Here is a 14,935-nt window from a genome sequence, read left to right as displayed (position 1 = left end):
CCTAGCAATTATACTGCGAGTAGACTACCCGACCTAGCAATTATACTGCGAGTAGACTACCTGACCTAGCAATTATAATGCGAGTAGACTACCCGACCTAGCAATTATAATGCGAGTAGACTACCCGACCTAGCAATTATACTGCGAGTAGACTACCCGACCTAGCAATTATACTAGCAATTATACTGCGAGTAGACTACCCGACCTAGCAATTATACTGCGAGTAGACTACCCGACCTAGCAATTATAATGCGAGTAGACTACCCGACCTAGCAATTATACTGCGAGTAGACTACCCGACCTAGCAATTATACTGCGAGTAGACTACCCGACCTAGCAATTATACTGCGAGTAGACTACCCGACCTAGCAATTATACTGCGAGTAGACTACCCGACCTAGCAATTATACTGCGAGTATACTACCCGGCCTAGCAATTATACTGCGAGTAGACTACCCGACCTAGCAATTATACTGCGAGTAGACTACCCGACCTAGCAATTATATTATACTGCAATTATAGTAGACTACCCGACCTAGCAATTATACTGCGAGTAGACTACCCGACCTAGCAATTATACTGCGAGTAGACTACCCGACCTAGCAATTATACTGCGAGTAGACTACCCGACCTAGCAATTATACTGCGAGTAGACTACCCGACCTAGCAATTATACTGCGAGTAGACTACCCGACCTAGCAATTATACTGCGAGTAGACTACCCGACCTAGCAATTATACTGCGAGTAGACTACCCGACCTAGCAATTATACTGCGAGTAGACTACCCGACCTAGCAATTATACTGCGAGTAGACTACCCGACCTAGCAATTATACTGCGAGTAGACTACCCGACCTAGCAATTATACTGCGAGTAGACTACCCGACCTAGCAATTATACTGCGAGTAGACTACCCGGTCTTTGTGTTAGTGTAGGCCCAGTGCTTCTGTAAGCCAATTTATGCCCCAGCAATGGCCTGTGTGACTGAAAATCCAACCCTTAATCACATTGACACCTGAGCAGCAGGTAAAAAGGTCACTGTCACCGCCTCATTGCCCATCTGTGTCCTACTCTGCATAACACACATAGCCCTCCGCCCCACCATCCGTCCTACCTCACCCATACAAATTCCTACACAGCCCCCATGTCAACAGAAATATGGAGTGCAAACAATTCGTCAAGATAATTCATATTTATGACTGCTGCCTCCTGCTCCCTTAAAGCCAGACTGCTCCGCTTGATATCCATTCATGCTGCAGCGGAGCGGAAATACAGGGGAGCACCAGTAACGGGAAGCAATCTCCCAGACCGAGGGAGGTGAGGAGCTCCCCACACCGCACCAGATCCCCTCCGGCACGAGATGGCTATCGTTACTGTTGCAGCGGCAATCTCACTCCGCAAAGGAGAGTATGACACTGAGGTGATAGTGGCACCATGGTAATTACTGGTATGCTGGTTTGGCCATCCTCAGCTCTCAGCCCAGTCAGCCCCCTCTGGTCTAGGGCAGGGTCTAGCCAGGATTCAGTCCAGCTGCTAGGACATCCCCATTTATTCCCCTCTTTCACCCCCACTGTACCCCTCTGCCAGAGCAGGTCATTACATGTAATATATGTATTGACTGCACATGGGGGATGGAGAGTAGAGAGAGGGTGACCACTGGTGATTGAGAGATGGAGAATTCAGTTTGTCTGGGAACAGCCAGCAATTTTACAGTTCAAGTGGAATGAATAGAAAGTGACCAGTAACTGACAACTTGTCTCAGATGATTTTCAAGGTCACCCAAGTACAGGAGACCAGCATGTGTTGAATGTGGGTCTCATATCACTCCAAAAGGTTCTGGAGTACTGACTGTTTCCACTTCCTCCGAGGTTAGAATGACATGGCTTCTGACTTTGAAATGTTCTGTCAAACAAGAAACAAACCCTTGCTCCAGAAGCCACATAGCAAAGGTGTCTAATTGTGGGCATAGCCTTTCTCTACAGTATTCCAAGGACCGTTTTCTCCCTCCAAAGCATGGTGCAAGAGTACCCCCCAGAGGTGAGACAGAGCACTAGCTGCTGTCTGTCCGCTATTCAACCTGACAGGATCCATTTCTAAGATCTAATTTACTCTTCCTTTGGCTAAGTTAACATTTATCATACATTGTATATCATGTTTCCCCACCTAATTCGCCAAAGGATCAGAATGATGCTGCTAAGTGGAAAGAAAAGTGACTATGACAAGTAATTGCTGACATTTGTATTGTGGGCTGGTAGTGGTGGAGGGCGCCCTTTCACATCGGCTTACGGCAGGCTGCGGAATGAGACAGAGATTATACCAAATAAATTAGGGACATTGTTTATTTGGGAGTAATTGAGGACTGCTATGGGGAGTGAGTCTACATCCCCTGAACAGATCATTTCAGGAGGAGGGTTTTATGAGCATGTGTGTGAAAGCACTATCTGAGATCAGACCCATGAGTGATGGGCAGGGTGGAGGCAGATTTAGGTGTACCCCACTGGGTTGTCTGGGACTGCGTTGTTATCTCACGTTTAGAGGGAGGGGTGTGGCCGTGACAGACATGTCCCCCCCCCCCATATCCCACAGGCTGGCCTGGTAGGCTAAATGTATGATAAATCCACCGCCAGCGTCTTTTACATTCCCTAAGCAATTCATCTTTATTTACAAGCAATTTGGAGTCCGTGGCGTTAATTAGAGGTAGCGTGTGATCTGAGCCTGTGTTTCCTCCGGCTTGCCTCCCTGCCTGGCTGCTGCTGTAAATCCTAATGACAACGGCTTTCAAATTCCACGACGCCACCAAACAACAACTGACGAACCCACACTCAATCACTAGGGAAACACTGTGGAAGGAACAGGGGAAATTAACGAAGACTCACCGCACCAATCAGCATGCAGGCAAATCAATCCAGGGCTTGAGTCGTTTCCTCCCTTCATCCCTCCCACCCTCATTCCCTCCTACCGGCTCATGGCTAGTTAATCCCCTACAATCCTGCTCCTGTGGCCAGACAAAGAGAGCCACAGGTAGAAGAACAGAGGATTTAGAGACAATAGGCAAGGCTCCAGACAACTGATTCATTCAAAGTTTTTGGCAATGCCACTTTGAAAAGAACCCTCTGTCTCACTAACATAGAAAAAACTGGCATTAAAGCAACAGGGTGGAATCCACACATATGGAGCAGCCTCAGGCGTGAGCAGAGAGAGACAGGCTCAATGTGATGTAGATGAAATAACTCAAACAGATGGAATAACTAAACATTTTTGCAGCACTGGGGAGCTGACAGTAAACACAGACCAACACAGTGACCAATTTGACCAGTGAAAGAAGTAGTTCAGCAGTTCATAGAGGGCAGCTTTTATCTTTCCACAATCTCACTTTAGCCAACCACACATTTCAGTCTAACTTTCATAAGACAATCAATGGCTATCCACACACACTATCTGTCTCCACTGAAGTGATTTCGGAATCAGGAAGACAACCAAAAGAACGTTCCGGGGCATCCCTGATCACCTCAGCCGCCCAGCAGTATTTCCCACAGGAAGTCAGCATTGTATCAGAACATCCATTCAGACATCTCCTCCGGATAGTAATAACTGCATAAACATTCGCTACGTCTCTTCCTCTGAAATCCTGCTAATCTGTTTTTGTTAACCTATGAGGTGGCTCCTGGGAGCAGTCCTGCAGAAACACCTCAATGACAGACGGCACTGGGCAATTTCTACACATGCCGACCAACAGACACAGGCTGGATAGTCATATTAGACATGGCTGAGCCAATCTCCCACTGACACCATGCATTTTCATCAAACATCCAATTTGGAGCACAACTCAATTTGAGGCGAGGTGAGGAGGGAGAGATGAGGATGATGCACACCCAATAAATCACATACTGCCATCTCTTCTCTTCAGGGAGCCCATGCATGGATTATTCCAGGCTGTGCCAAGTTAAGTAGCTGCCAGTTGCCACCCCGTCCCGCCCCCCTTGTCATGTCACACACTCTGTTTCCCAGTACATCCTCCAGGAGACAAGGTTTATAAATGCAAGAAAGCTGCTCCCTCCGCTTGACAAATGAGCTTTCAGGGACTGTGTCGGGCAAATGGGAATGAAGATAAATGTGATATAATAGTTGGATAACAACCTGCTAGCCCCTGACAGACACCATCAGTTCCACCATTCTTTATGGGAGGGACAGTCACTAAAACAATGGAGCTGAGGCTTGTCTCCTATTCTCTCTTTCCTTCCTCCTCGTCCTCCTCCTCCTCCTCCTCTCTGTCTTTGGTTGTTTCTTGATTTGTTTCCTCTTCTCTTTCTGTTAGAAAGGTTGCAGAAAGAAGACAATAGAGAGTTGTCGTCTGCAACAAACCTTGGAGAACAAGGTCACCCACGATTCCCCTAGGATGATGAAACACGTGACCACAAGAAAAATCTTCTGTGGTGAATCGTGACAAAACTTGAATCCTGATTGTGTGCCTCTAGTCCAGAATGTTCCAACCTGCACACAGGTGGCATAACACAACTAAATGGAGTCCCCTGAGTTTTGACAAGGACCAAATCACACCTCATTCTGGCATTTGTGAGACCATACCTGCAGCCAGCTGCTGACAGAGAATCATCAAGAGAGGGGGGGATAGAAAGAGAGAGAGAGCAAAAGAGCAAAGCAGAGACAGTGAAAGAGAGAGAGAGAATGGAAGAATCTAACTGGCATTTGTGCTCTGTACCTGCCTGGCAACAGACAGAAGTAAAGTAGGGTTAATGTAATGTGGAGAAGGGGGGGACATAATGGGATTCTGATGTTTTCATTTGGTGGTGACAAGGTGGGCCTGATCTGTTAAGAGAAGTGCAGGAGATGAGCAAAGATGGGGCCTGATGACCTGTCAGAGTGTGTGTGTGTGTGTGTGTGTGTGTGTGTGTGTGTGTGTGTGTGTGTGTGTGTGTGTGTGTGTGTGTGTGTGTGTGTGTGTGTGTGTGTGTGTGTGTGTGTGTGTGTGTGTGTGTGTGTGTGTGTGTGTGTGTGTGTGTGTGTAGCATGAATGTATGTGTGCATGTGTGTTAAGGTGTGGAGAATCAGAGCAGGTGGTCAGTCCAGTTCAAGTGTTCAGCAGACACACATCAAGTGTTCACACACACATCACAACTGCTGCTACCAGACTTGAACACTTTAAACTGAAACTTGGAGGTGGAGACAGGAACTCTAAGACAGAGGCTGAAGCTGAGGGCTTTAACTCAGGGATTTACAGTGCATTTCATTATCTCCTTAATGACGACTGCACAGGTCACAAAGATTACCACCTCAGTTCTAACTCAATCTCTATCTAGGGCAGAGACACGGGTACTTTGAAAAAGTTACCTTAAGTACTTTAAGGCAAATTCTATATTTTGTTGAGAATTTTGTAATTGATACAATGATTATCTAGGGATCTGAGATAAGCTACAAGACCAAAAGTATCGGGACACCGAACATCTCATTCCAAAATAACACGCATTAATAAGGAGTTGGTCCCCCCCTTTGCTGCTATAACAGCCTCTACTTTTCTAGGAAGTCTTTCCACTAGATGTTGGAACATTGCTGCGGGGACTTGTTTCCATTCAGCCACAAGAGCATTAGTGAGGTCAGACTCTGATGTTGGGCAATGAGGCCTGGCTCACAGTCGGCGTTCCAATTCATCCCAAAGGTATTCGATTGGGTTGAGGTCGGGGCTCTGTGCAGGCCATTCCAAGATCTTCCACATTGACCTCGACAAACCATTTCTCTATGGACCTCACTTTGTGGTGGGGGCATTGTAATGCTGAAACAGGAAAGGGCCTTCCTCAAACTGTTGCCACAAACTTGGAAGCACAGTTATTGTATACTGTAGAGTTAAGATTTACCCTCATGGAACTAAGGGGCCTAGCCAAACCATGAAAAACAGCCCCAGACCATTATTCCTCCTCCAAACTTTACAGTTGGTACTATGCACTTCGAGTGTAGTATTCTCTTTGCCAAACTCAGATTCGTCCGTTCGACTGCCAGATGGTGAAATGTGATTCATCACTCCAGAGAACGCGTGAAATGTGATTCATCACTCCAGAGAACGCGTTTCCACTGCTCCAGAGTCCAATGGCGGCGAGCTTAACACCACTCCAGCCGACGCTTGGCATTGCGCATGGTGATCTTCGGCTTGTGTGCAGCTGCTCGGCCACGGAAACCAATTTCATGAAGCTCACGACGAACAGTTATTGTGCTGACATTGCTTCCAGAGGAAGTTTGGAGTGAGTGTTGCAACTGATCCCCTCCTCTCTTCTCCAGAACGTTTCCGGAGACCTTCTCCCTTACCTCACCTCGCTCATCAACTCATCCCTGACCGCTGGCTACGTCCCTTGGGTCTTCAAGAGAGCGAGAGTTGCACCCCTTCTGAAAAAACCTACACTCGATCCCTCCGATGTCAACAACTACAGACCAGTATCCCTTCTTTCTTTTCTCTCCAAAACTCTTGAACGTGCCGTCCTTGGCCAGCTCTCCCGCTATCTCTCTCAGAATGACCTTCTTGATCCAAATCAGTCAGGTTTCAAGACTAGTCATTCAACTGAGACTGCTCTTCTCTGTATCACGGAGGCGCTCCGCACTGCTAAAGCTAACTCTCTCTCCTCTGCTCTCATCTTTCTAGACCTATCGGCTGCCTTCGACACTGTGAACCATCAGATCCTCCTCTCCACCCTCTCCGAGTTGGGCATCTCCGGTGCGGCCCACGCTTGGATTGCGTCCTACCTGACAGGTCGCTCCTACCAGGTGGCGTGGCGAGAATCTGTCTCCTCGCCACGCGCTCTCACCACTGGTGTCCCCCAGGGCTCTGTTCTAGGCCCTCTCCTATTCTCGCTATACACCAAGTCACTTGGCTCTGTCATAACCTCACATGGTCTCTCCTATCATTGCTATGCAGACGACACACAATTAATCTTCTCCTTTCCCCCTTCTGATGACCAGGTGGCAAATCACATCTCTGCATGTCTGGCAGACATATCAGTGTGGATGACGGATCACCACCTCAAGCTGAACCTCGGCAAGACAGAGCTGCTCTTCCTCCCGGGGAAGGACTGCCCGTTCCATGAGCTCGCCATCACGGTTGACAACTCCATTGTTTCCTCCTCCCAGAGCGCTAAGAACCTTGGCGTGATCCTGGACAACACCCTGTCGTTCTCAACTAACATCAAGGCGGTGGCCCGTTCCTGTAGGTTCATGCTCTACAACATCCGCAGAGTACGCCCCTGCCTCACACAGGAAGCGGCGCAGGTCCTAATCCAGGCACTTGTCATCTCCCGTCTGGATTACTGCAACTCGCTGTTGGCTGGGCTCCCTGCCTGTGCCATTAAACCCCTACAACTCATCCAGAACGCCGCAGCCCGTCTGGTGTTCAACCTTCCCAAGTTCTCTCACGTCACCCCGCTCCTCCGCTCTCTCCACTGGCTTCCAGTTGAAGCTCGCATCCGCTACAAGACCATGGTGCTTGCCTACGGAGCTGTGAGGGGAACGGCACCGCAGTACCTCCAGGCTCTGATCAGGCCCTACACCCAAACAAGGGCACTGCGTTCATCCACCTCTGGCCTGCTCGCCTCCCTACCACTGAGGAAGTACAGTTCCCGCTCAGCCCAGTCAAAACTGTTCGCTGCTCTGGCCCCCCAATGGTGGAACAAACTCCCTCACGACGCCAGGACAGCGGAGTCAATCACCACCTTCCGGAGACACCTGAAACCCCACCTCTTCAAGGAATACCTAGGATAGGATAAAGCAATCCTTCTCACCCCCCCTTAAATGATTTAGATGCACTATTGTAAAGTGGCTGTTCCACTGATGTCAGAAGGTGAATTCACCAATTTGTAAGTCGCTCTGGATAAGAGCGTCTGCTAAATGACTTAAATGTAATGTAATGTAGGACAGACTATTTTTTGCAGCACTTGGCGGTCTCGTTCTGTGAGCTTGTGTGGCCTACCACTTCACGGTGAACCATTGTTGCTCCTAGACATTTTCACTTCACAATAACAACACATACAGTTGCCGGGGCAGTTCTAGCAGGGCAAACATTTGTCGAACTGACTTGTTGTGAAGGTGGCATCCTATGACGGTGCTACGTTGAAAGTCACTGATCTCTTTAGCCATTCTACTGCCAATGTTTGTCTATGGAGATTTTTTTTAAATGTAACCTTTATTTAACTAGGCAAATCAGTTAAGAACAAATTCTTATTTACAATGATGCCTACCCCGGACAACGCTGGGGCAATTGTGCGCTGCCCTATGGGACTCCCAATCACAGCCGGATGTGATACAGCCTGGATTCGAACCAGGGACTGTAATGACGCCTCTTGCACTGAGATGCAGTGCCTTATACCGCTACGCCACTAGGGAGCCCATAAATTAGATTAGATTGCAGGGCTGTGTGCTCTATTTTATACACCTGTCAGCAACGGGTGTGGCTGAAATAGCCGAATCCACTAATGTTAAGTATATATACTGTAATTCATATAAAAAAAACATGTCATTTCCATTTGTAATCAACTCCAACTATGCATCATGGGTAGAAGACAGAATGACATTTGGAAACAGTTGCGTAATCTGGAAGATGTTTTTTGCTTGTCGGTGTCTCTCTGGGCTGCCCTGGGTTAGGCCTTTATGAGTAAGCCGGGAGATTACTCCCTTTGAATCACGTAATGCGTACTCAGAATGCAGCGGGGCACCACCCCTGCTCTGCTCCATGGCTTCCCCTTTTGAAGTGCTCAAATCCCCAGTAGCGGGTTAAGGGTTAAAAGCAGCGCTCACCTCACCTCTGACTGAACAAAAAGACAACAGAAAATGCTTACAATGTTCACAATACAATTGGAAGAGGGATTTCATAAACATGTAAAACTTTAAATGACATCTATCCAAAAGCCATGAATACTAAGAACCAGTACGAGTGGAGGTGGTGGAGATGAAGATGGTGGCAGGAGAAGACAGGAGAAACCCCTCCTCTCATGCCAACGTGAACAGCCAGCCCCAAAGGGACGGATTCCTTGGCAGTGAGCGATTAGGACTGGATCAACAAAGGAAATTGTGCCGCTCCTCACCGCTTTAAAGCCCAAATCCCCAGACAAAATTGAGGGAGTCTGGGGCCTCGCGTGGAAAACAGCTAAGTCAATAGCCAATAATGAGCTCTTATTTACCCAGCTGGTGGCGAAATGCTAAGACGCCCAAGGACCCCAAGGACCCAGCTGGGCCTGAGGCCGACAGCCAAAACCACATTCTAACCTAGCGCATATTTGTCTGTGAAATTTTCAGGCAATTAAGTAAACAAGCATGCTGCATTTGGACTGTGATGCATGCAAGAGAAATAAAGAAGATGGGAGACATACTACTTCTCCCAGGGAGGCACCAAGCATGTGAGTGACAGGTGCCATGTGTGGGGCTGAGAGGGCTCCGTGGGCTCCGAGCGCGGACTTGGTGCTTTCATAAGTGACGAAGAAGGCAGCAGCTGAAACCAAGCAGAACCGTCACAGTTTAGGGATCATTAGTCAACCTGCATACAGCAATTAATAACACTGGGTAGAGTGAGAAAATGTGAGGGGTTGGAAGGAGGGTAGAGAGAGAGGGTTGGAGGGAGTGGAGAAGAATGGTGAGTAGGGGTGAGAGAGCGAGAGAGGGTGGGTAGAGTGAGAGAGGGTGGTTAGAGAGAGAAAGAGTAGGGGAGAGACAGAGTGGGGGAAGGAGGGAGAAAGAAACAGTGGGGGAGGGAGAGAGAGAGAAAGAGTAGGGGAGAGAGAGAGTGGGGGAAGGAGGGAGAAAGAAACAGTGGGGGAGGGAGAGAGAGAGAAAGAGTAGGGGAGAGAGAGAGTGGGGGAAGGAGGGAGAAAGAAACAGTGGGGGAGGAGAGAGAGAGAAAGAGTAGGGGAGAGACAGAGTGGGGGAAGGAGAAAGAAAGTGGGGAGGGAGAAAGAAACAGTGGGGGAGGGAGAGAGAGAGAAAGAGTAGGGGAGAGACAGAGAGTGGGGGAAGGAGGGAGAAAGAAACAGTGGGGGAGGGAGAGAGAGAGAAAGAGACACACCGTTACCACTCTGTATATAGACATAATATGACATTTGAAATGACTTTATTATTTTGGAACTTCTGTGGGTGAAATGTTTACTGTTAATTTGTAATGTTTATTCCACTTTTGTTTATTATCTACTTCACTTACTTTGGCAATGACAACATATGTTTCCCATGCCAATAAAGCCCTTGAATTTAATTGGGAGAGTGAGTGTGTGTCAGCGTGAGTGAGAGAGAGAGAAAGAACGGGGAGACTATACAGACTCGCCTGGTGCCCAAATTGATGACGTACAGTACCAGCGTGAAAGTGAGCGTGAGCATGAGAGAGTGGGGAATGCGAGAGAGAAAGAGAGGGGAGACAGAGAAAGAGAGGGGAGACAGAGAGAGAGAGAGAGGCTATACAGACACGTCTAGTGCCCAAATTGATGACGTACAGTATCAATAAAAAGTTTGGACACACCTACTCATTCAAGGTTTATTTTTATTTTTACTATTTTCTAGATTATAGAATAATAGTGAAGACATCAAAACTATGAAATATCACACATGGAATAATATAGTAACCAAAAAAGTGTTAAACAAATAAAAAAAAATGTTTTTATTTGAGCTTCTTCAAAAGTAGCAACCTTTTGCCTTGAAGACAGCTTTGCACACTCTTGGCATTCTCTCAACTAGCTTCATGAGGTAGTCACCTGGAATGCATTTCAATTAACAGGTGTGACTTGATAAAAGTTAATTTGTGGAAATTCTTTCCTTCTTAATGCGTTTGAGCCAATTAGTTGTGTTGTGACAAGGTAGGTGTGGAACACAGAAGATAGCCCTATTTGGTAAAATACCAAGTTCATATTATGGCAATAACAGCTCAAATAAGCAAAGAGAAATGACAGTCCATCATATGAAGATCAGTCAATACGGAACATTTCAAAAACTTTCTAAGTTTCAAGTGCAGTCGCAAAATCCATCAAGCGCTATGATGAAACTGGCTCTCATGAGGATCCCCACAGGAAAGGAAGACCCAGAGTTACTTCTGCTGCAGAGGATACGTTCATTAGAGTTACCAGCCTCAGAAATTGCAGCCCAAATAAATGCTTCACAGAGTTCAAGTACAGACACATCTCAACATCAACTGTTCAGAGGAGACTGTGTGAATCAGGCCTTCATGGTCAAATTGTTGCAAAGAAACCACTACTAAAGGACACCAATGAGAAGAAGAAACTTGCTTGGGCGAAACACGAGCAATGGACATTAGACCGGTGGAAATCTGTCCTTTGGTCTAGAGTCCAAATTGTAAATGTTTGGTTCCAACCGCCGTGTCTTGTGAGACGCAGAGTAGGTGAACGGATGATCTCTGCATGTGTGGCTCCCACGGTGAAGCATGGAGGTGTCATGGTGCTTTGCTGGTGACACTGTCAGTGATTTATTTAGAAACCAACAGGCCACCACAGCATTCTGCAGTGATACACCATCCAATCTGGTTTGCATTTAGTGGGACTATCATTTGTTTTTCAACAGGATAATGACCAAACACACCTCCAGGCTGTGTAAGGGCTATTTGACCAATAAGGAGAGTGATGGAGTGTTACATCAGATGACCTGGCCTCCACAATAACCCGACCTCAAGCCAATTGAGATGGATTCAGGATAAGTAGGACTACAGAGTGAAGGAAAAGCAGCCAACAAATGCTCAGCATATGTGGGAACTCCTTCAAGACTGTTGGAAAATTATTCCTCATGAAGTTGGTTGAGAGAATGCCAAGAGTGCGCAAAGCTGTCATCAAGGCAAAGGGTGGCTAAATGTTGATTTGTTACTACATGATTCCATATGTGTTATTTCATAGTTTTTATATCTTCACTATTATTCTACAATGTAGGAAATAGTAAAAAATTAAGAAAAACCCTTGAATGAGTAGGTGTGTCCAAACATTTGACTGGTACTGTACGTCGTCAATTTGGGAACCAGAGGTGTCCGTGTAGCCTTTCCCATCTCATTAATAAGTTTGTGAGATGCTCTCATTTTATTATTCAAATTATTTAATCAATCAACAGTTGTGGGCAAACATAGGCTGGTCGTACATGGAAAAGGCTAACAATAATAAAACATTTGTTTCATGTATTTACTTAATTATTGAAGAGGTTATTTGAGTAAACATTAATAAACAAGCCAATCAGATGCTCTCCATGTGTAGGCTTTATTACGGTGTGTCAACAGGTAGTCTTTCTGTGGGGTCTTAGTGGTGACAGAGACTAATAATAAGTTTCTCACCATTGGGAAAAGAGCCGATGGCAGCAGATGGAACCCCTGCATAGATGCCACGGAAACCCCCAGCCTTGGTGAAGCCCTGCTGGCTCTGCAGTCTGGTCTTAATGGTGTCCAGGGGGAAGAGGGTGAGGTCCACGCACATCCCAGCACAGCCCCCCGCCTAGCATGTAGCGAACAAACACAGTCATCTTCAGGCATCTCAGAAACACTGCATAGTCTAGCAGAGAGAGATGACACACAGAGACAAACACTCATCCGGGAAACTCGACTCACACTCATACAAAAATCCAAATACACACACCTACCTACCTCTGAGAGACTTAAGAGATATTCTGACAGCATAGTGATAAGGAATTCAACAAAGAGACATTGTTTTTGCTCCCACACTGAGCCATCACCATAACGAACATGTCCTTGAACAGTTGGATACGTTACTGTCTTTCCCTACTTTTAACCCATTTGGAAATAATTAGGAACAGGCCATTCTGAATGTTTTCCATGATGCTGGTACTTACTCAAATAATTATGGTTGAGCAATGACATTATCTTTGGGTACTGCCCAACCCCTTTGGTCCAGTGCAACATTTACACCTGTTAAGGAAGTGATTTGGTGGACCATAGTCCCGTGATGAGTTACATTGCCTGACCTGGAAATTTGCATTAGTTTCCAGAGCAAATACCAAGACTTTAGCTCAGCGGGCTAGCATAGTCCTGCGGTCTGCAGACGACCCAGATTCTAACCCAGATGGTCATACAATGCACACATTTAGGAATAAGAACATAAGGCCCTTTATACTAAGTTGCTCTCATAACTGTGTATTAGCACGGTAATTACTTAGGATACAACATTGTGTCAATATGTTGTTACATTGCCTAGTATTTGCTTTGTAATACCATAATAGCTAATGGAGTGAAGTGGCTGTTGTATGTGTTAGTCATTTTTCCTTCTGAAATAGGTGCAGACGTTGTAACCTTTATTTAACTAGGCAAGTCAGTTAAGAACATATTCTTATTTACAACGACGCCGGGACAATTGTGCGCCGCCCTATGGGACTCCCAATCACGGCCGGTGGTGATACAGCCTGATATGAACCATGGTCTGTTGGGACGCCTCTAGCACTAAGATGCAGTGCCTCGGCCGCGGCGACACTCGGGAGACCTTAAACTTTGCATTGGTGCAAAGGAAATAAGGCTCTAAAAGTGTAGCAATGTTGACTATGGGAATGGGTGAGACAGATCATAAGGTCCTTATCAAACTATGCTGCGTTTACCTTTCTGTTTTCCTTATCAAACTCAGCCATGATAACCACTGAAATCTTTACCATATTATAGCAAGCACAGTAAGCACACTTGCAGAATGACACACAACACTGCATAAAATAACACACTTGAAAAGGTCAAGTGGTGTTGTAGCTGAGAATTTTCAGCTAGCTAATGGTGTTGCCAGTGCTTCCTAATCCATTACTGACCTTCCAAATGAGGGTGACAGTTCATTGTGAGCCAAACCTTTGCTGTCAGCGGTGCTGAAGACTAGTGACAGTTAGCACGCAACATTATCGTGAGCACTTGTTTAGGCAATAATGCAAAATCGTTTTGGCTGGTAACTTAGTCGAAATACAGACAATTTGCTTGCTTGCAAGTTAGCTTAATTAATATTGCAAGCACAATAAGAAGACGAGCAGTGTGGTATTACACGATGGAGGAAATTAAAGACATTACCACTAGCGAAGCAGTGAATTCTCTTTTTTCCATGTTAGCTGTTCAATGTCTTCTATTGTCAGCTTTCACGTTGCCGTTCTGAGAATGATTTACAACTATGGGGCATTTTTTACACTTCAATGCAGTCAACATTTGCTTATCAAGGACGCTGCCATCTTTGTTTAATGTATTTCCGCGTGTCGTCCTATGAGTAACGTGCGGATCACGAGAAATATCTTCTTCGGTAGGTTTATCGGCGGCTGGAATCCAACGTCATGGTGCATTAGCGCCACCTACTGTACTGGTGTGTGGCCCAGAGACACGGAGAAACTACTGTAAATCCTATATGTCAGACCCGTTTCTCTTGAAAAACAAATATATATGACTGTATCTAATGATGTTCTACTCTGTATGCTCTTTAAATCTCCTTCTCCCTCATACTGGATCCAGTGGAGGCTGCTGAGGGGAGGATGACTCATAATAATGTCTGTAATAGAGTGAATGGAATGGTATCAAACACATGGTTTTCATGTGTTTGATACCATTCCATTCACCCAATTATACTCCATTCCAGCCATTATGATGAGCTGTCCTCCCGTCAGCAGCCTCCACTGACTGGATCTCAAAACTTTTCTTTCCCTCACTGCCCACTCTATGTCAATACATGCTCCACTGTCTCTGTTTCCTGGCAGTAATCACACCTTCCTGTTGAATGCTTTCCTATCACATTTAATGTTTAATGTCTTAATCAACTGGCTGTGTCCCACCCAGCCTCGTAAAGATGTCCTCCTCTCTTCTGCCTCTTCCTGCCGCCCTCCCCTCCCCAACTTTCCTCTTGACTTGGAATACATGCCAGACCTTAGTGTCTCTGTTTCATTGCTACCACCATTTTTGCACCACCATCCATATCATTGCCTTAGCATCTGCCTTGCTCATTGGCTCCTT

General features: G+C 46.2%; 1 protein-coding gene across 1 annotated transcript in view; it reads right to left on the bottom strand.

Moving 5' to 3' along the window:
• Positions 1-14,214, bottom strand: part of slc25a26 (solute carrier family 25 member 26) — a 76,315-nt gene extending 62,101 nt beyond the window's left edge. Inside the window, exons 1-3 of the mRNA XM_064966554.1 lie at positions 14,012-14,214; positions 12,296-12,452; positions 9,360-9,478 (exon numbers count right to left, since the gene is read on the bottom strand). Coding sequence (XP_064822626.1) covers positions 9,360-9,478; positions 12,296-12,452; positions 14,012-14,044 — 309 coding nt within the window. The 5' untranslated portion in view covers positions 14,045-14,214. The remainder of the gene's footprint in view (positions 1-9,359; positions 9,479-12,295; positions 12,453-14,011) is intronic.
• Between the last annotated feature and the right edge of the window lie 721 nt (positions 14,215-14,935).

The sequence above is a fragment of the Oncorhynchus masou genome, chromosome 5 (assembly GCF_036934945.1).
Source record: "Oncorhynchus masou masou isolate Uvic2021 chromosome 5, UVic_Omas_1.1, whole genome shotgun sequence".
NCBI classification, from domain to species: Eukaryota; Metazoa; Chordata; class Actinopteri; order Salmoniformes; family Salmonidae; genus Oncorhynchus; species Oncorhynchus masou.
This window is presented reverse-complemented; position numbering and strand designations above follow the sequence as displayed.